We start from the raw sequence: 21,888 nt of genomic DNA, 5'->3' as shown, positions 1-21,888 counted from the left end.
GTGATTACTGGAAATTACAATTTCCAATCATTGAGAGAATAATTCCAATTATGGGAGCAATTATTTAAACTCTCTTGTTAAAAGGGGGAAATTAAGATTGCATGTAATAAAATGGGAGGGCAGGAGGAGAGTGCCGTGTTTGGATAAACCTTACCTGACTGTATGAACTTGTAGATAAGCGAAGAAGATCTCTGATCATATCTTGATGTATCTTTTTGTATTCACAACCCTCAACAGTTAGTGTCCGTAGCTAAGAAAACAATTGCAAAGTATTTACTAAAATTTAATTATGAAAACACAACTAAATACTCATCTGGAAAACTGGCATTTTAAAAAGTCACTATGACTGAAAAACATATTTACCTCATGCTGTAACATTACTCTGTCAATCAACAGTGCTCTGATATGTTGTTTTTTCCCATGGAGCTGGAAAACAAAGTAGCAACAAATATTTCAACATTTTCACTAATTGACTTCAACAATGGATGCCTCTAAATACCTTAGTAAGAGGTCAAAAAGGTCCCTGGTTGGCTGGTGAGTGGTGGTGGTATTTCCTTTATTCTAAAGACATCAGGCTTATATAAAAATATGCTATCTTAATTAATTTTATGGGTAATAGTAGAAATATCCCCCTTTTAAACAGCCCATCCAACACCCAGTTTTTCTCTGATAGTTTACTACTAGACCCACGCATGGGAGAGCAACAGAGTGGTGTTCTTATTCAGCTAAATACTGCAAGTACAAAAACAGCCTACTAAGACAATTGATCAACTCTCTTAAATCTATAAATAGCCATAGCCTTTCAGGGTAATAATATATGTTTAGTACAAAATTTAATAATAATATCTTTTAGATTTCTAAAAGTTATAATTTAAGCTTTTATCCATATAATCTTCTACCTGGTCACCAAAGGCAGATAGCTGAGGCTCAAAGACTCTTCTTCTTCCACACCACAGCTCCTTAGTCATTAAGCCTCCCAATTCTACCATTTTCAAAACATGTTATTTCCATTTCAACACCAGTGACTTGACTCAGGCTGTGTTTTTCACCTGGAGTGTAATAGTTAACTCCCTCTCTTGCTTCCAGTATCAATCTCTTTGTACTTACTGTTCACAGTGGTGGCAGAGCTTTTTAATGTTTCGTGAATTGAGTGTTGACTTTTCCAATCAATATTCAAACCAGATCTACTTAAAAACAGTTAATGACTCTCCCACTGCTGAATATAAAACTGAAGCACTTTCTCACAACAAAGTATAAACAACCTAGTTTACCCCCTACAGCCGCTGGCCCCTAAAGCATGTGATGTTTTTATATCTCCTTGCCCTTTTACATGCCATTCCTTCTGCCTGAAGTATCTAGCAACTGTTGTCTAAACAATGAACTCACACAACCTTTTTACACTCAATTTCAGTAAAAGTTTCTGGTATAAGAACACTGCCATGAACATCTCTTGGCTTACACTGATACTCTTTCTTCCGGGGTCCCAAAGAAGCTTACGATGACTTCTACTGCAGCATGAATATAATACAAGGTAACTTTTTCTCAGATCTACATAAAGTGCAATGCTTTAAGTTCATTCCTGTAGATAATTCCTCCTATTTTTAAATTCCTTCAAGTTCTTACAAGGTAGTCTCAATGCTATTGTCCAAATTCCCATTGAGAGTTTAGAGACTATCATGGAAACAGGCAGAAGACTCTGTATAAGAAAAACACATTTTTTGCTAGGATCCATTTGATTTCTACCATGATATTTTTAACTTTTACATATTCTTAAATCTACTATTTTTCCTTTTAGGGAAACTTCCTCTATATGATAAATAATATCCAAACTAGGAAGTTATTATACATCTTTAAAAAAAAAATTAGTGCAGACTTTTAGGTGAAAATACTGACCCGATTTTCCATTGATTTCTTTACTAAGTTGAAGCTTTTCCATCGGGAGTCAAATTCATGCTTGTGAGATCCTTGGAATTGCAAAAGGTCTCCAATAATCTGTGTCAAAGAATTTCAAATTGTATTTGCAAGTCATCAATCCAAGCTTTATCATATTAATAATTATGCAACTATTAAATGACAACTGTACCTTTATAATAAGAAATAATGACTTGGTATCATCTTCTGAATTATCAAGTATGTGGTCTATAATGGGAGAAGGAAAAGGATTTTGGTTAAAATATTTTGAACTACTAAAAGAATCTTGAGGCATTAGTTAAGAATCCATTAAGAAAAAAAATCACTGCACAATATTCTCACCATTTAGAATAAAAAACGTTAAGTAAACACATGCATGTTATAAATTAAAATTCCAAAATACTTATTCCAAAGTACAAATAAGTTAAATGTACAGATATACTTACTAAGAAGTTTCCTTATAACTGCAGCAATTGCTTCGCGGTGGTTCTCTCGAGACAGATCTATTTTGAAAACATAAAAGAAGGTATTTTAGATACTGAATGCTCCTCAGACTTTAAAGTTAATATCAACAGGTTCGGTCAAGACCGGATGAACTATTGGAGAAAAAAATAGGTCTGCCTTCACCATAGCTGGATTAGTGGGGAGGCATGTTACAGCAACTTCTAAAACCTCTACACTTAAATGACCTGCTGATGAGATGTCTCTCATGCTTCAAGATAAAGAAAAATAATAATAATAAAAAATAAATAAAAAGACCTGCTTATAAAACTTCATGGGACAAGAAGGTGGGAGGGGCGAGGGAAAGAAAAACCACCTTTGCTGATATTTCAAGGCTCTAGTCACTAATTACAGATTAAAACACATGGAATTTTCTAATTAGTGGGTGACCTAAATCAAGCAATTACACCCTAGCAATTAATGTATGTAACTAACTTTAGTGTTAATCCAGCAATGAGAAAGGGTGCTAAATTTCTAGTCATGTTACATTCGGAACATTAACGATAAAATGTTTTATGTAAATGTTATTATAAAACTTTATTATGATAGGAGAGTATAAAGTTCATTCAAATATAGGGTTACAATATTCCTATTTACACCAAGTATATTATATAAGTGCTAGAATAATTTTAAACATAAATGAACATTATGATATATAAAAGCCTACCTCTGTACATAGCATTCAAATACAGATTGACCCAATTTCTTACTGGCTATTCTTTAAATAATAATTTTCCAGTTTCTCCAGAATAGGCAAAAATGAGTACTGCATAATTCATATTCTTTTCATATATCAAAAAAGAGATTAGGAACATCATAATACAAAACTACTTCATTTTAGGCCAGGCAGGGTGGCTCATGGTTGTAATCCCAGCACTCTGGGAAGCGGAACTGGGTAGATCACTTGATGTCAGGAGCTGGAGACCAGCCTGGCCACCATGGTGAAACTCTGTCTCTACCAAAAATATAAAACTTAGCTGGGCTTGGTGGCGCATGCCTGTAATCATAGCTCTTTGGGAGGCTGAGGCAAGGAGAATCGTTTGAACCCGGGAGGCAGGGAGGCAGGGGTTGCAGTGAGCAGAGACCGCGTCACCACATTCCAGCCTGGGCAACAGAGTGAGACTCCGTCTCAAAACAAAACAAAACAAAAACACTACTTCATACTTCATTTTGTCCTTGTGGAGTTACTGACAAAAATAATCCACACAGATTTACTAGGATTAGGATTCACATACCATATTCAAGTCCAGTATACAACTTTGTCTCTTCCAAGGACACCATACTTGGTACTCTGTATAAAAACAAGAGTGCTTGCATTTATTAATAATACCAATATGAAGTATTAAAGGGAAAAGTTGCATTGCTGGACTGTTTAAACCAAAACAAAGATTATGTTCTTTTAACAGACACAGATTTCCCATCTTCAATGGAAAAAATCAATCTATCTTTCTCAAGATCAATGCTGTTTCAGTAGGAATCATGTTATTTATCTTAAAGAAAAAATGTAGTAACTTCAGGGAGCCTCCTAAAGGAACATAATATTGATATCCAATATTCAAATGTAAAAGATTAAATACAATAAACATTTATATAAAGAAAAGTCAGCTTAATAATGGTACAACAGTTAAAACTCACAAATTTTACTAAAGCATATAGAACTGACAAGCTTATTTAGATAATCATTACCCTTCCTCTTAAAGTCAGTCAAACACATCTCTCCTAACATGTGCAATAAAAAGACCTCTTTTCGAAGAAATTCAGGCGTAAAAATCACTGTTTCCTAATTAAAGATCTGCCATAAAGAATTAGGATGCCACAACCAGAGGCTACCCCGAGCCTATAAACGGTAGCCCTGCTCTGCAAGGCTACCACAACCAGACCCAACCAGTTAAATTCATTAAACAGTTAAAAGTCACTTTTTACATACGCAAGAACAGATTTTATTGGAAAATGAGAATTGATATATCTGAAATCTACATTTTCTCTAGTGAAAAATATACCTCATTTTCAATATTTTATTTCAAAATACGAGATTCAATTCAAAGCTTTTATTAAACAAAGAGATACATTCTAAAAGGAAAAACAGGCACAAATGCGGCAAGCATATAGAGTTAATAAACAGCAATCTTATTATTATTACTAATCACCAATGAACTGCACAGCACTTGCCATGAAGAAAATACCATTTTTAAATCAGCACATCCTGAGCTATATTGTATACCCTCAAAAAGTAGCTGAATTAAATGGGTTATCTCTACCTTAATATTTGACAATTATGAATTTATGAATTCAGGCATTTAGGTAATAGGAAAAAACATTTCTAAAATGTCAGTTACTTAACTATGTTCCTCACCATAACCCAGTACAGAGGATAGCAACAATACCTTCTCAAGTTTCAAAACCAAGCCCATAGAGTATAAACAAAGAATGGCTTCTTTTTCACTAACTTACTTCAAAGCTTAATATTTGTTTTCCTTCTATAAAGCTTCAACTACTGGCAAACTTGAGCATCTTATATATTTTTGCATGATCAAAAATATGTATGTATCCAAAATCTGTTAGTAGAAAATAAAATCAGATTCCTTTACATGAACGTCAAGTCTTTACTGAAATTAGATTTCACCAAAGAGAAAAGGCCTGTACTCAAGAGTAACAAGAATAAAACACAAGAGGGTTCCCACCCTCCCCCCCGCCATTGTTAGAGCAAGGGGAAGTGCTTGCTGTGAGCCATGCCATCAGAGTATGTGTCTCCCCACTGCTGCCATAAACAGTTTTCTGAAGGAGAAATATACAGCCTGCAGCTTACCCAGTCTGTATCTAATGCCATATAACATTAAGTCAAGCATGAACTTTAACTACTGTCACTTTAGTTACAGTCATATTATACAAATAAGAGTTTATGACCAATTATTCTCCATAGGTTTTACTATATCAAAAAAGCTGTCATTTGGGAATTTAAAGTTTTTCAAACAAGTTTCATCTAAGAGTCCTGACACCAAATTTCTTAAAATCCATGTGACACTTTGAATTGTTTTGTTACCAGGGAATCTGAAAAATTATCACTTATGCTGACTACTTTTAAAAATCCTGTATAAGATTGTAAAATATTAAGTAATATATTTAAATAAAAGCCTTATCTTCTTCCTTTACTTTTAAAACTTGGATTAAAATACAGCGTCCATATCTCCTACAAAGAGCTGACCCTTGAACAACACAGGTGTGGGTCTACTTACATGCAGATTTTTTTTTCAACTAAATGTATTAGCCAGATGAGAAATCTACACATTATGGAAGGCTGACTTTTCGTGTATGCGAGCTCTACAGGGCCTACTGTGGCACTTGAGGATGAGTGGATTTTGGTATGCTGTGGGTCCAATCTCCTAACTACACCAAGGGATGACTATATATAGGACATATCTGGGTAGTACACATTACAGCTTTTAGTTATTCTTATCCACCATAATTTGATATTTTCTTGCCTACCACAAATTAACTGGCTTAGCATGTTTTACAGTAACTGCTTCTCAGCAAGTGTAGCTATTTACTTTTTTTCAAGACAGGATCTCCCTCTGTCACCCAGGCTGCAGTGCAGTGGTACGATCATGGCTCACTGCAGCCCCAACCTTCCCAGTTCAAGTGGACTCACACACACTTCAGGCTCTTGAACGCCACCAAGTCAGCTAATTTGTTTATTTATTTTTTGGTATAGACAGGGTCTCGCTATGGTGCCCAAGTTGGTCTCAAACGCCTGGTCCCAAGTAATCCTCCCACCTCCACCTCCCAAAGCACTGGGATTATAGGAATGAGCCATAGTGCTCTACCTCTTCTGACCTTTAGAAGATTTTTTACGAAAAGAAATCTCTATCCATTACCCAAGTAAAATATTATGACTCTATCTCTTTGTGACGTTATAGATCTACTTGTGCCCAGAATGTAATCTCTGATATATAAAATGGTTCTAGTAGCTTTTAGCTATGCACATAATCTTAGGTGAATAGGCTTAAGGCACTGTCTTACAGATCTATATTCTGACTAAAAGCTATAGTAATAGTATGTAAGTTAAATCAAATTCCATCACTACCTCCCCCTTCCCCATGTGAAATCCATCCTACTCATTCACTAGTTCATTTTATAAACCATATTATCATTTAACCTAAGGAACAATACAATTCAAAAAAATAATTCCAGCACAACATACTGTAAATAACACCTCTATATAATAATAATAAAGTTAAATCTGCTTCATAGCTTCTAGATAGTACCAGGCCACCTAACTTATAGTAAAATGTATTAAAATATTTGTACCACTAAAAAAAGACCTATGAATGTTCAACAACTACAGTATTCATACCACTAGATGGCAATCTTCTTTAGATATGATTAGAGCAGAACTATGAAAAGAATCACTGGTAGGAAAGAAGGGATGGTGAAAAATAACTATTGACACAAAAACAAAATATATAATACAAATCACATATGCAAATGAAGGCTGGGTGAATTGTCATGAAACAGCTGTAAACAATAATATAAAATTCTTCCTGTGTATAAGTGAAAGAACATCCTATCTTCCCAATAATCCTTCCCCTTCTAAATAAAAATAAACATAAAAGATGTAAAACCAAGCCACTAAAAGATTTTTTTTCCCTTCAAAGTATAAATGTTTCACAAGAGACAATTAGGCCTATTTTCGTGTTCTATTATCCAATTCAATCCTAGGTAGCAATAATAACTACAAACACAAACGAAAACCTGGCTCTTACCCTGCCAAGTGAACAAAGAGTTGCTAAGCAAAGAGAAATCTTATATGCTGCTAGATTTTAAATTAACTCTGAAAACAAGAACTATTTCCAAGTCTGACACACAAGCTTTTAAAAATAAATGAAAACAGTCAGAAGGTGAAATAAGGAGAAAACAGGGTTACTCACCGTGGAGTAGTAACTGTTTCCTTTTCTGTGTGCAGCTCCCCCAGCAGAGCTGGGTAGTTTCCTGGAGGTGCCAAGAGAGGTTAGCTAGCCCTGCCCCTCATTGCATAAGCAACACATCCTTTCACATATCAATGAAATGGTCTCACTATCAGACCTTAAGTATGAATTTCTTTGAGTGAAAAGTTAGTAAAAGCTGAGATCCTAAGGATGATTTAACTAAAAATAACGTAATAAATCTATCAGAGGAAAGGGGGCACAAAGTAAAGAAATATTTTGAGATGAAAAATGACTCCTCTACCTTGAGTAACCCTGTTTTTTAGATGTTAGTTTTTTGCATCCTGTGATAGCTGGTTAGACCTAAAAGATTATTTAGAGAATGGACTGCAAAAGGAAAAATGAATGACGATTTCAGGATTAAAGGCAAGTGTCCAAAATTCCTGTGACTCTGGAAAGACATAATCCAACTTCCACATCTATAAAGGTAGAATTATGAGTATAAACTATACCACAAATATTTCTCTTAAAACACTATCTAAAGGTTCCAAGAGCAAAATAGGTCTTATTTTAAGATTAATTCAGCAACCTGTGATATCTGACAAAACTGTTAGAAATTCAAATTGTTTTCAATGGTACGAAATAAGAAAAAATTTATGCTTAATTACCCACAATTACTTTATTATATCCATCCTTGGAAACTGTAAAGTTTATAGTAAGTATAAGATATTTAGTGGCTGGGCGCAGCGGCTCACGCCTGTAATCCCAGCACTTTGGGAGGCAGAGGTGGGTGGATCACGAGGTCAGGAGTTCAAGACCAGTCTGGCCAAGATGCTGAAACCCCATGTCTACTAAAAATACAAAAATTAGCCGGGCATGGTGGCATATGCCTGTAATCCCAGCTACCCAGCTAAGACTAGAGAATCACTTGAACCTGGGAGGTGGAGGCTGCAGTGAGCTGAGATTGTGCCACTGCACTCCTACCTAGGCAACGAGAGTGAAACTCCGTTTCAAAAAAAAAAAAAAAGATATTTAGTAACTCTATATTGCTAAAGGCCCAAAGGTACACGGGATCTCCAAAGTGGATACCAATAGGTAGATCATTTACTTTTATGCTTAGGACATGGCTTTTTATTTTTTGTCAATCTCTAATATAATAATATAGCACAGAAGATAGGTCTTCCCATTTAGTAGCCACTCCCCTGAACAATGAGATTTTAAGACCATCCCACATACCCTATTAGGACTAAGTTAGATATTTTCACAGGAAAACTAAAAAGTAACCTAAGCTTTGGCTGGGGCGTGGTGGCTCATGCCTGCCAGTAATCCCAGCACTTTTGGATGTGGAGACAGGTGGATCACCTGAGCTCAGGAAATTGAGACCAGCCTAGGCAACATAGCGAAACCCCATCTCTACAAAAAAATACGAAAATTAACTGGGCGTGGTGACCCACGCCTACAGCCTCAGTTATTTGGGAGCTAACGTGGGAGGATCACTTGAGTCCAGGAGATGGAGAGTGCAGTGAACCAAGATTGTGTCACTGCATTCCAACTTGGGCAACAGAGCAAGACCCTATCTCAAAAGAACTAAAAAAATAAATACATAAATAAAAAAGCCGGTGTGGTGGCTCACACCTGTAATCCTAGCACTTTGGGAGGCCAAGGTGGGAGGATCACTTGAGCTCAGAGACCAGCCTGGGCAACATAGTGAGACCTTGTCTCTATTTTTTTTTTAAAGAAGAAAAAAAAAGAAGTAAACTAAGCTTCTAGGGGTTTTTTTGTTTGGTTGGTTTTTTTTTTAATCACTGTACTCTTTCTTCCAGAAGACAAAGACTACTAATACACACACAAGGCAATCTTAATACTGAGTAATCTGACAAAAAAAATTATACCAGCTAGAATTTTACCTAAGATTTATATAAATTTAAATGTTTTAAAAAAGAATTATATAAAGCTGAATGTGGTGGCTCACGCCTATAATCCCAGCACTTTTGGAGGTCGAGGCAGGCAGATCACTTGAGGTCAGCAGTTCGAGACCAGCTTGGCCAACATGGTGAAACCCTGTCTCTACTAAAAATACAAAAAAAAAAAAATTAGCCAGGCGTGGTGGCATACACCTGCAATACTACCTACTTGAGAGGGTGAGGCAGGATAATAGCTTGAACCCGGGAGGCAGAGGTTGCAGTGAGCCAAGATAGCGCCATTGCACTCTAGCCTGGGTGACAAAAGCGAAACTCCACCACAAAAAAAATTAAAATACAAAAATTAGCTGGGTGTGGTGGCAGGTGCCCGTAATCCCAGCTACTCAGGAGGCTGAGGAAGGACAATCGCTTGAACCCGGGAGGTGGAGGTCGCAGCGAGCTGAGATCACACACTTCACTCCAGCCTGGGCAACAGAGCAAGACTGTCTCAAAAAAAAAAAAAAAAATCATGAATTGCTATGTGCTTCTAAAAACTGGGCTGGTATTTCAGAAAATGCATAATGTCTCCTAATACCACAGCCAAACTGTTATTAACAATAGATATTTTCCTCAGACATCTTAAGACATTACACTAAAATATTCATATAACAATTATGTGTTTCATTTTCTCCCTGACCTAGTACATTTTCCCATTTCCTATGGAGCAACTAACGTGCTAAGTTTTTTTATTTTATTTTTATTTTTTTGAGACGGAGTCTTGCTCTGTCGTATAGGCTGGAGTGCAGTGGCGCGATCTCGGCTCACTGCAAGCTCCGCCTCCCGGGTTCACGCCATTCTCCCGCCTCAGCCTCCGGAGTAGCTGGGACTACAGGCGCCCGCCACCACGCTGGCTAGTTTTTTGTATTTTTAGTAGAGATGGGGTTTCACCATGTTAGCCAGGATGGTCTCGATCTCCTGACCTCGTGATCCACCCGCCTCGGCCTCCCAAAGTGCTGGGATTACAGGCTTGAGCCACCGCGCCCGGCCACTAACGTGCTAAGTTAATTCTCTTTCTCTACTAGTTTCAAACTGATCTGCTGATAATCACCATAAATTATGCTATAGATATTCATTCTTCACACCAGGCAGTATGAATTTGTATCAAAGAACAATGGGACCATCTATTGGAATAACTGTATTAGTTTTTTCAAATCAATTTAGATTTAGAAGATTTTAACAATTACTAACCTATATTAAAATAAGCATTTTAGAAATTTTAAAGGCTATTTTATGATACTTTATGAGATTAACCATCTGTTAAAAAAAAGTAAAAATGTTACACATAGGAAATAAATGTCAAAAGCTATACTTTGCCAAAATAAAGCTTCAGCTGAAGGTAATGACAGTTATAAATTAAATACAATTCCATTAAGAACTTGTAAAAGCCAAAGGAAGACTTAAAACTCCCTCTTTTGGCAATTCAAAGGCAAAGAGATGTTCATTTATTCTTAATTCTACTTTATATAATCACTATCCCCCACAGATATATGTAACTAAAAACAACCCTAAAAATACGTATTATTCAATGATTTTTAAAAATTCAAGTTTTATTTCATTATATTATTAGGTATATATCAGGAAGCATTTTATATTTTTATCTATATATGTTTAAATATATAAACATGTACATATATTTAATACAGATTTTTATTACTTCATTACATTATTACATTAAATTTTCACTCTAAATGTGCAAGCGCTAAAACGCAAAACCTTTCAGGCTAAATTTATGTTTCCTTTTTAACTTTTCTGGGAAAAGCCAATAAAAGGATACTCAGGATCAATTTTATAGCTTATAATACATAGTAATATAAACTAATAGTCTGTATTATATGGTATTCATAAGATTATCATAATATATTCTTTTCCTTATTAAAATGCACTTCATTATACAAAAATCTAATTGGTTTTATAATAATCAAATATATGAAGCTTTTGTCATGATGCACATTTATTTCAAAGGATAAAGCCTTTTGCTTCAACTCACTCTTACAATGTACATGTCATCAAGACACAGGCTGATACGAACTGCAAGGAAAATTCCTTGGCCTCTTTAGCAGACCCTTCAGCAGTGCATCCTAATGATCACTCAGTACTAAAAATTTACTAACATTAAAAACACATGCTTTTGCTCTTAAATTGTTGGATTAAATGACCACAATTCTAGTTGTTGACACTTTCAAGCAGAACTCAATTTGCTGACGTGATAGGTTTGCTAAGTATGAAATAGCTTTTTGCATGCCATAAAAGGGTCAAGTTCTTACTGTAATACACACTGTTAAGATCATAGGTGAAAATCAAAATAATTTTTGAAGGCTCTTATTTTTAAATATTATTCAAAATCAATCTTTTTTTCTGGTACAAATCCTCTTATATCAAACAACAAAACTAATGAAAAACAAAAGTTCTTTAAAAAAGAATTCGGCAAATTCCTAGACATACTTATAACAGATGTCCTTACCTGAAATGACCCTAACTTCTCCTTCTTAAACTTAATAATCTGAAAAGCTCAATGCCTAAGAACAATTTTTTGGAGTGAAAAAAATGGGAAATGCATGACTCCAAACAATGACTACACAAAGTATGGGAAAGACACGTAAGCCACATTTTGAAACCACTTCTTGAGGCTTTTTAACGTTTTTGTTGCAAAATCAGTAAATCATTTTCCCCTCTGTGTTTTTTGAGGGGGAAGAGAGGGCACTTACTAATTGAATGTTATTTACATGTGATTTCATTAACTTGCTTAGTAACGAGATACTGATGTTGAAAAAAAGATCTTAATATATTTAAATTATTATCTACTTAATAATTAAGCTAAAATTAATATATACTGCTGATTTTATGCTTTTTCTTTTTTTTTTTTAATTTTTTTTGAGACAGGGTCTCACTCTGTTGCCCAGGCTAGAGTGCAGCAGCATGATCTCGGCTCACTGCAACCTCCGCCTCCCAGGCTCAAGCAATCCTCCCACCTCAGCTGGGACTACAGGTTGTGCCACCACGCCCAGCTCATTTTTGTATTCTTTGTAGAGACAGGGGTTTGCCATGTCATCCGGGCTGATCTCGAACTCCTGCACTCAAAGGATCTGCCTGCCTCATAAGCCACCACACTGGGCCTCTGCTGATTTTATTCTAACTTAATTTTTTTCACCTTAAATGGCAGAACTAACAATGGATTCAATTTAGCTATTCATTCAAAGTAATAACACTCTGAAAACACTTAAAAAATCATAACAAACTGACAGATACAAAAAGTTCAAAATCATAATGAATAAGATTGAAGAAATCTTTATTTTTTTAAAAAAGATTTTTGCTACAAAATCCTAAATCAACATTTGCTACAGACGAAAAAAAGTAGTATTTTTCCTTTTTAAAAGAACATCATTTATTTTAATTAACTCAGTAAACTAATAGATTAACTTAATATCTTCACATTTGATATTTTAAAATTAATACCTGAAGTTACTCTATCCTGGTACCATGGGAAAATCTGAATAAAGCCTTCAGGTTTATAGACCTAAATTGTACCTCTGATATTTTTGACCTTAACAGTGACAAATAAAAAGGTTAAACTGATACAGAAGTAACAGCAATAACAATAACAAACCAATAACTCAGTAAGTGACTAAGACCTAAAATATATGCTAAGTGGCAAAATAAAGTAGTTATTTTTACTTACAAGTTAGTAACTGGCTCTCCTTTCAATGGAGGTAGGAGGTTTCCAGAGCCAATTAAACAGTTGTGCACTATAGTCAGACTCTGTAGAATATCATCTCTAGAAAAAAACGAAAGACATTTCATATTTTAGAAGACTCCAAATCCCTATTTAACAAGCCTGCTAGAGCCTAGCACAAAAGTTTTATCATGTGGGGATATAAATGATTAAGGTAAAGAAATAACAAATGTCTTCAGTTTACCAAGAGTAAAGAACAATTAAACATATATTTATTGCTAACACTATGCTTGCTTACATTTAAACAGGCTCTAAATAATCACAAGTAACAATAATTAACTGCCCTTTGTGAAACAATTGTTAATTTAAGCATCCCTTTACCGAAGACCACTGCCACTAATAAAAAGAGGAAATAATGCTACAGAAGATCTTCCAGCTTATTCCATCTTTTAAAAATGGGACTAAACATTTACTCCAAAAAGCAGTTCAGAGCACGACAGAGTTAATGTTAGTCAATCATACTTCTTTCTCCAAGCCCATTCCTAAATCTGCTTATGAAAAATTTGTGGCGTTTGACACATTAACTTTCTTGCTATTATTTCAGAAACTTTCAAAGATTCAAACTATGAAAGTCTAATGGTTTCAAATACTTATTTCTTGTTAAATACCTGTGGAAGAAGAAACAAAAATCTCATAGAAATAATTCTCAAAATAACATTTTGAGAACACCACAATAAAATCTAAGCTGAGTCTAGGAAAACAGGCATTCCTTTCAAAGAAGGTATATCTACGTCCACACTTTCCAAAAGATATACAAGTGAACCTGCTAAGTAGAAGGTAATAAAAAAAAAATTAGAAAAAGAAACCCAGACTTTTTGTGTTTAAAATGTTTAAGTGTTGTCAAATTTTCTGTTATACAACATTATATTAAATGATTTTTTAAGTACATGTATAGCAGATTTTCAAAACACAATTGAAAATGAATACATAAGCTATGCCACAGATAAAGCGACAAAACACGTCTGTACTCTGCAACTGAATAACTCTAATTATAAAATAAAACCAACCTAGACATTTCAAGTTTTCCATCCCCACAATGTTGGAGTTTGATAAGCTCAGGCTGAAGAAAGGAGTCCAAAAGATAAAAGGCAAAAGACACTTCTTCTAAAGAAGGAACATGCCACTGGATTCCCAGATTCCATAAGTCCCCAGGTTTGCCCCAGTCCTAGAAAAGAACAGCATCTACTCAGCAAGTTGATAAATTAAAAACGGTAACAACAACAACAAACCCACACACATATACACAATTTTTAACATTTAAAAGAAAATGTACACATAATCCAAACCTAAGCTAGCAAATGACATACAAAAAAGTAGCATGAAAACAACATCTTATTGCCTCTTCGTTATCGCTCCTGAAAAAAGTCTCCCTGAAGAGTACTCATTATAATATGAGTTTGCTCTAAGAGTGATACTATAAAAGTGACAATGAGTTTATGTGAGGCTTAGTTAGCAATAAAATTATATTAGACTACAGACATTAGATACGGCATACCAAGTTGTTTCACATACCAACAGGAAAGAAAACTAGAGTTTTAGTTCCATGCAAAGTGAGACAGCACAAGTTTCACACATTCCAATAATAGTTTTAATAATCTATCTTAAAAATAAAAAACTAACATCTTTATATGCAAAAAAAATAACACTTTGAATGCCTTAAAACAAAAAAACATCAACATATCCTTGAATCCTAAAGTATTGAAAATGCTTGCCTTGATAGGAAAGTATTCAGAAGGAGGCTTGTCAAAGCCACCTGGCACACTGCAGTATTCTGTAGGGTAGATAAGTGTGGTAGAACGGAGAAGATGATGCAAAAGGTTACAAGACAGAGTGTAACCCTGCTTACAGGTTAAATGTAGGGTTCTTTGGAGAATCTTTACAAGCTGCTCCCTATAAAGAAGCAACTTCCTTCCATCCACTCGGGTAATCTAAAAAGAGGGAAAAAATAGTTGAAGATATTTTGGTTAAAAGACCAAGAACCAGTCATTAATGCAAAGTTCAATGTTTGGCCACTAACATAGTCTAAAATAGTGTTTCTCTAAATGACTTTAACTAATTTTAGGATTTTCATTTTAACTGTATTCTAATTATTTGTTTGTGAAATCAAACACATTTTCTGAGCTTAAGTTTTCATGCACCATAGTAACATCCCTTTCAAAAGAGTCTATTCTCCTAAGAAGACTAAACCTAATTAAACTTTTTTTTTTTTTTTGAGACGTTGTCTCGCTCTGTTGCCCAGGCTGGAGAGCAGTGGCGCGATCTTGGCTCACTGCAACCTTCACCTCCCGGGTTCAAGCGGTTCTCCTGCCTCAGCCTCCTGAGTAGCTGGGATTACAGGCACATGCCACCACGCCCAGCTAATTTTTGTATTTTTAGTAGAGACGGGGTTTCACCATGTTGGCCAGGATGGTCTCAATCTCCTGACCTCATGATCCGCCCGCCTCGTCCTCCCAAAGTGCTGGGATTACAGGCGTGAGCCACTGCGCCCAGCCCTAATTAAGCTTCCGAAAAAACTGATAAAGAAAACTTAAGTTTGATTGATGGCCAAATTTAAATAGTAGACCAAAAAAATTCCCAAATCTGATCAACTTTTTCAATTACTGAGTTACCCATATTAGAATTAACTGGTAAAACTAAGTTAAGTAGATGGTTGAACATGCAGTGATCAACTATACCACTCCTTTGACAATAAGAGTATGATATATTCTGACTTTCTGAAGCCTCATCATAAATTTCCAAAACTCAGACTTTTCATATGTTTTAAAATCATTTTGTCAGGAAGAGCTAAATCCTAAAAGCAAGTCAATGTTTTCATAGTCATGTTTTTTATTCCAAAGATTTATAATACCTCAGACAAAAGTTGAAGATTCCATAGTAATTCCTTGTCTAGCTCTTCATCATTTAATACATCATCATCTAAAAGCAGCAAAATAGTATTAGGGGGGAAAAAAACTATGCATTCAACTAAATACAGCATTTTAAAATATTTCTATTTAATATTTCCAATAGCTGAGGAAAGCCTCTTTTAGGAAGACTTATTATTTCTTCTTCATGAAGCTGAGCTTGCTCCAAAAGGAGGCAGAAACAAAATTTTCAAGAAAATAAACACACCAACCAAGACTTCTGCTTCTCTATATCTCACAAAATAACTGATATTCTTCTTCTTATTTATTTATTTATTTTTGAGAAAGACTCTCGCTCTGTCGCCCAGGCTGGAGTGCAGTGGTGCAATCTCAGCTCACTGTAAGCTCTGCCTCCCGGGTTCACGCCATTCTCCTGCCTCAGCCTCCTGAGTAGCTGGGACTACAGGTGCTCGCCACCACGCCCGGCTAATTTTTTTTTTTTTTTTTTTTTTTAGTAGAGACGGGGTTTCACCATGTTAGCCAAGATGGTCTTGATCTCCTGACCTTGTGATCCGCCTGCCTTGGCCTCCCAAAGTGCTTGGATTACAAGCGTGAGCCACCGCACCTGGCCAATAACTGATATTTTTGAAGGTACCCTCTGGATGGTTGTTGTATACGAATATTAATAAAGTAACATTTTTAAGCTACTGCCAACCTGGATGATACCTTTTTGGAGACAATTTCTCCTCAAATTACAAATCAAAATATTGTGTAGCTAAAAGAATCTGTTGTCATTAACAGTTTTAGAAACCAAGAAAAAAACTTACCCAAATTGTAAAGAGAGAATAATGACCTTAGGACTTACTCATTGTAAGCTGAGTTATAACACTGCAGCAGTGGGGAACAAAGAGCTTCAAAGATTCTTCTGGGCAGCACTGAAAACATATTTGTATAAATAAGTTTTTTTTTGAAAGGCAAATATATACTAGCATTATTATTTTCAGTGGTAACAAAAAGCTATAAATAAGCAGCTACTGAAAGAACTATGTATTTTGAGCATACAAGCACCTCTGAAATAATTAACCATATAAACTTGTTGATTGTTGAGTCATTAACACATCAGTTCAAAAAAATAAACTCACCTTTACAGCAGCGCGGCACATGTCTGCCACCATGCGACCTGCTACTCTTGTTTCAAATATATGTGAAGTAGAAAAATTAAAAACCTTCTGAAGGGCCACCTGTTAAGATATGTAAGAAATGAAAATGTCTAATGAGCATGTTTTCAGAAAATTAAACATCTTATAGAACATAAAAGAAAACGATATATATATTTAGACAATTCCAAAACTAAACAAATGGGCAATTTTTAACCATCTGATTTTATAAGAATTTGTTTAATAATGTTACATTCAGGTCTAAGAACCATCTTTGTCCACGATCCTAACTTGAACAAAATATTTGAGGTACTGGCTGGGTGCGGTGGCTCACACCTGTAATCCTAGCACTTTGGGAGGCTGAGGCAGGAGGATCACTTGACATCAGGAGTTCAAGACCAGCCTGGCCAACATGGCGAAACCCTGTCTCCACTAAAAATGCAAAAATTGACCAGGCATGGTAGTGCATGCCTGTAGTCCCAGTTGCTGAGGAGGCTGAGGCATGAGAATTGCTTGAACTGGGGAGGTGGAGGTTGCAGTGAGCCGAGATCGCGCCACTGCACTCCAGCCTGGGTGACAGAGTGAGACTCTGTCTCACACACACACACACAAAAAAAAAAAAAAAAAAAAAAAATTGAGGTATAAGATTTCACTTGCCACAGAAACCCTACACATAAAATTATACCTGGTGGAAGCAAATGCAATTTAATTATCTTCCTGGCTAATTGAATACAACAAAGGGAATTTTTTGGAATAACTAATATAATTTGTCATCCTGACAACTACAAACTAGATACCTATCCTTACCCTAAAAGACCCGAAGCAGTCTATTTATTTTACAAACATGTCACAAAACTTTAATTTACTTGCTCATTGGAACAATGAGTTCTAAACCTGGGTTAATAATACTGAAAAGTATAAACAACTCCTTTTGGTTAAACAAGAGATGATTTGTGTTCATTTCTTTATACTAACATAATCATAGCATTTATTTCACCCAGTTGTAAGGCAATTTGGCTTTCAGGATTAACATATTTAACAGTGATAATTACAGATGACGGGAGAAAAAACAGAAATGAAAATAAAGTGGAGTCTTAAAGGCTACAGATAATAGGTACCACACTACAGGTAACAGGTACCAACCAATATTGAATAAGTCAATGCTTACTGAATGTCTTATGAAGATAACTACTTCTAATCCATCAATTAGTCTTAGGATTTAATTTCTATCATGCGAGTGATGTCATAAGCAATTTCTAAAACTCAGCTGAGTAATTGTTTTTAATTGTAAAATTAAACAATACAGTTGTTTCTTGTTGTTCATGGTAGTCATGTTCTATAAATTTGCTGTGACAACTGAACTAGCAAATACTGAACCATTGCTCCCAGGGGAAATACAGGATTATGTTCCTGTGAACCTATAGTGACAACATTTTCATCAACTGAACAATACATAATCCTAAGTGTGTTTATGTTTACAGACAACTTATTTAATACATATTGTTGATTCGCTAACATTTAATCCCCAGTCAAAAGCACTATAACCCATGCCTGTTGACACTTACCCAGCACAGTGTTTTTTCCATTAGGCATAGCACAACTCTCTTATGCTTAGGAACCCTTTAAACCACTTTAAACACTAAACGCTTGGGAGTCATTTTTGACATTTTTAAACAGCAGAATCACCAACAAAAAGCACAAAAATGTAAAAATATGGCATTAAATAGATCGCAAAGGGGACAGCTGTTTAAGTGGAGCTGGATATAAGAAGGCAGAGTGCCTAGTTTGCTCTCAGCTGAGAACACATGGTATATGTGAGATCAAATTTAGGTAACTAAATTTTTGTCAGTCACAAAAGCTTTGATTCTCGGGTTGCAAATAATTAGAGCAAATAGGTAAATCTGCAAATATGAAATTTGCAAATAATGAGGAGCAACTGTACATTTCTTTAAAACTTCAGTATGAATGTAAATGATAAACTGCATGATATACACAAAGTAACCTGAAGTCAATTTTAAAACATCAAATGAAACTTAAAAGCTGGAAGTTTAATTTTTGTAGCAATGTTCTTACCATAAATATTTCTTTGGAACATTGGGTGAGGATTGTACTAAACGTAGAAGACAGACCTAATTCGACCAAACTCTCCAAGTGTGTCATTTTCTCAGTTTCTGTCTCTTCTCTTGTTTGCTCCAATGTGCTACTTTCTATAAGTCCAAAGCATCTAAATAATCCAAACAAAGCATAATTTCAGCAACTAAAATCTGGTTTGACATTTTTGGTGGTGATTAGGTAACTCTCTATTGTCCTAACTATTCAAGTGATAGCTACTTAATTTCTACGTAGTTCACAAATCGATTATCCTTTTATAACTTCAGGAGCACCAGTAGTAGCTAAATAAAGGTTATAATGCAGAAATAAACTACAGTTTCTGGGATAGAAGAGTCATTTTCTAGAATGTCAGCTAAATGTTGGTGTGGGTTACAAGCTCACCTGTCCATAAATTGTAAGACGAAGTCCTCAAATTCAGCTGTGGCTGAACAAAGTTCTCGTTCCACCTATAATGTCCCAATGCAAAGAAAGATTACATATAGCCTTAGTTTTTTTTTCCCTGAACTAACAAAACTCAATTATTGCCTGCCAAATATATCTACACTAAACCATTATATTGGGTACTATGAGAAACAGCACCATACTTGCCTATCAATTTAGAACGACTTGATCTACTACTTTCTAGGAACCAAAGAAAGAAGCAATTAATGTTATTTTACAAGGGCCAAATACAGAAGTCAAGCAGCTATCTTTATTATAAATTCAGTTTTCAAAACTGCTGATATATGTAAAGTCTAGTCTCTCACTACCTGAATGTCCAAAAAAAACAAACAACAACATGCTTTCGGCTAGGTGCAGTGGCTGGCCAGACACTGTGGCTCATGCCTACAATCCTAGCACTTTGGGAGGCCAAGGCGAGTGGATCACTTGAGGTCAAGAGTTCAAGACCAGTCTAGCCAACATGGCAAAACCCCATTGCTACTAAAAATACACACACACAAAATTAGCCAGGCATGGTGGCACACGCCTGTAATCCCAGCTACCCGGGAGGCTAAGGCACAAAAACCATTTGAAACCGGGAGGCAGCGGCTGCAGTCAGCCAAGATGGCACTACTGCACTCCAGCCTGGGCGACATGCTTGCATTAAAGAAGATAGTTCTGGGGGCTGGGTACAGTGGCTCACATTTGCACTCTCAGCATTTTGGGAGGCCAAGGCGGGTAGATTACTTGAGGCCAGGAGTTCGAGACCAGTCTGGCCAACATGGCGAAACCCCGTCTCTACTAAAAATACAAAAAATTAGCCAGGCCTGGTGGTGCGCACCTGTAGTCCTAGCTACTCGAAAGGCTGAGGCAGGAGAATCACTTGAACCAGGAGGTGGAGGTTGCAGTGAGCCGATACCACACCACCGCACTCCAGCCTGGGTGACAGAGCAAGACTCCATCTCAAAAAAAAAAAAAAAAAAAAAAAAGAGAGAAGTTCTGAAAAAGCCAGACAGAAATGAAGAAGAAAATCTTCATTAGATGTCAATCCCTTGGACAGATTTATTACTAACCTAAGATGATTGAAAAATAAAATAATCACCATTTTTTGCTTAACAAAACATTGAAAAGTGACATAAAACTGAAATACACCTCCAGATGTCAGAAGTTTATAGAAACGGCCTATTTTTGAGCCACCTCCTATGATGGGTGCTCTGTAGACTCTCTTGCAAATGATGTCCTGGCCCTCCATATGTACCATTCCAGTCACAAAATGGTAATTTTCCTTCCCAAGTTGTTTCTAAACTGTCAAGTGTTACTATGCATATGCAATAATAATTGGAACATCTTCGCCCTTTTATAACCATAAAATACCCTTACTTCTGTGAGGTCATTTCTTTCTTGTAGTACAGATGAACAATCTACTAAAGGCACCAGAGTAGAAAATGTTGCTATGAACTGGAATGTGATCTGTGGAAAGATACAAAGGATTTTCAACATTACATAATTCTAATTCAGAAATACAAGTATACCATGAACTACAATAAATTACCCCAATAAATTATCTTGATCAAAATCCCACAACAGTTTCTCTGGGTATTCCTCATTTAGAATTAAACACTTTAAGAGTCTTCATAATTAACTAGCTGTCAGCCGAGCGCAGTGGCTCACACCTGTAATCCCAGCACTTTGGGAGGCCGATGTGGGCGGATCACTTGAGGTCAGGAGTTCCAGACCAGCCTGGCCAACATGGTGAAACCCTGTCTCTACTAAAAATACAAAAACTAGCCAGGCGTGGTGGTGTGTGCCTGTAATCCCAGCTACACAGGAGGCTGAGGCAGGAAAATCGCTAGAATCCAGGAGGCAGATCGCAGTGCAGTGAGCCGAGATCATGTCACTGCACTCCAGTCAGGGTGACAGAGCAAGACTCCATCTCTACATAAATAAATAAATAACTGTTACTTTAATAATGAAGTTATACAATATTTATTTTCATATTTATATTAGGCTTACGCATAAAGTTCTCCAACCTTTTGTCACTGAGAAGTTACTTTGCCTCCTACCTAAATAGAGTGTATAATCATCAATATACTCACCATGCATTTACTAAAGTCATTTGGATCCACCCCAGGCAATGCTCTCATCAACAGAGGTAGCATATGTGTAGGACCTTCAGGAAACCATCTGCCTCCTGATACCAAACTGCGGGCTACTCCAATTACACAACTTAAAGTGGCTGTGAGCTGGTGAGGTTCTGTTAATGTCTCTAATGCAGGATACGTTCTACAGTTTGAAAACAGAATTTTTAAAGTCTCCATCACAGATATGCATAAT

General features: G+C 35.9%; 1 protein-coding gene and 1 long non-coding RNA gene across 4 annotated transcripts in view; one reads left to right on the top strand and one right to left on the bottom strand.

Moving 5' to 3' along the window:
• Positions 1 to 21,888, bottom strand: part of PSME4 (proteasome activator subunit 4) — a 107,075-nt gene that overhangs the window by 42,163 nt on the left and 43,024 nt on the right. For all 3 annotated transcript variants that reach the window (XM_015112361.3, XM_077959617.1, XM_077959618.1), the window contains exons 11-26: positions 21,651 to 21,837; positions 20,935 to 21,024; positions 19,516 to 19,580; positions 19,096 to 19,246; positions 17,008 to 17,106; positions 16,731 to 16,800; positions 15,871 to 15,938; positions 14,735 to 14,950; positions 14,030 to 14,187; positions 12,969 to 13,064; positions 3,648 to 3,703; positions 2,358 to 2,414; positions 2,084 to 2,139; positions 1,894 to 1,992; positions 364 to 426; positions 155 to 250 (exon numbers count right to left, since the gene is read on the bottom strand). In XM_015112361.3, coding sequence (XP_014967847.1) covers positions 155 to 250; positions 364 to 426; positions 1,894 to 1,992; positions 2,084 to 2,139; positions 2,358 to 2,414; positions 3,648 to 3,703; positions 12,969 to 13,064; positions 14,030 to 14,187; positions 14,735 to 14,950; positions 15,871 to 15,938; positions 16,731 to 16,800; positions 17,008 to 17,106; positions 19,096 to 19,246; positions 19,516 to 19,580; positions 20,935 to 21,024; positions 21,651 to 21,837 — 1,627 coding nt within the window. The remainder of the gene's footprint in view (positions 1 to 154; positions 251 to 363; positions 427 to 1,893; positions 1,993 to 2,083; positions 2,140 to 2,357; positions 2,415 to 3,647; positions 3,704 to 12,968; positions 13,065 to 14,029; positions 14,188 to 14,734; positions 14,951 to 15,870; positions 15,939 to 16,730; positions 16,801 to 17,007; positions 17,107 to 19,095; positions 19,247 to 19,515; positions 19,581 to 20,934; positions 21,025 to 21,650; positions 21,838 to 21,888) is intronic.
• Positions 1,421 to 21,888, top strand: part of LOC144333772 (uncharacterized) — a 28,479-nt gene continuing 8,011 nt past the window's right edge. Inside the window, exons 1-2 of the long non-coding RNA XR_013402777.1 lie at positions 1,421 to 1,531; positions 12,173 to 12,278. This is a non-coding gene — a long non-coding RNA (uncharacterized LOC144333772). The remainder of the gene's footprint in view (positions 1,532 to 12,172; positions 12,279 to 21,888) is intronic.

The sequence above is a fragment of the Macaca mulatta genome, chromosome 13 (assembly GCF_049350105.2).
Source record: "Macaca mulatta isolate MMU2019108-1 chromosome 13, T2T-MMU8v2.0, whole genome shotgun sequence".
In the NCBI taxonomy this organism is placed as follows: Eukaryota; Metazoa; Chordata; class Mammalia; order Primates; family Cercopithecidae; genus Macaca; species Macaca mulatta.
Note: the sequence above shows the minus strand (reverse complement) of the source record. Positions and strands in the feature narration are given on the sequence as shown.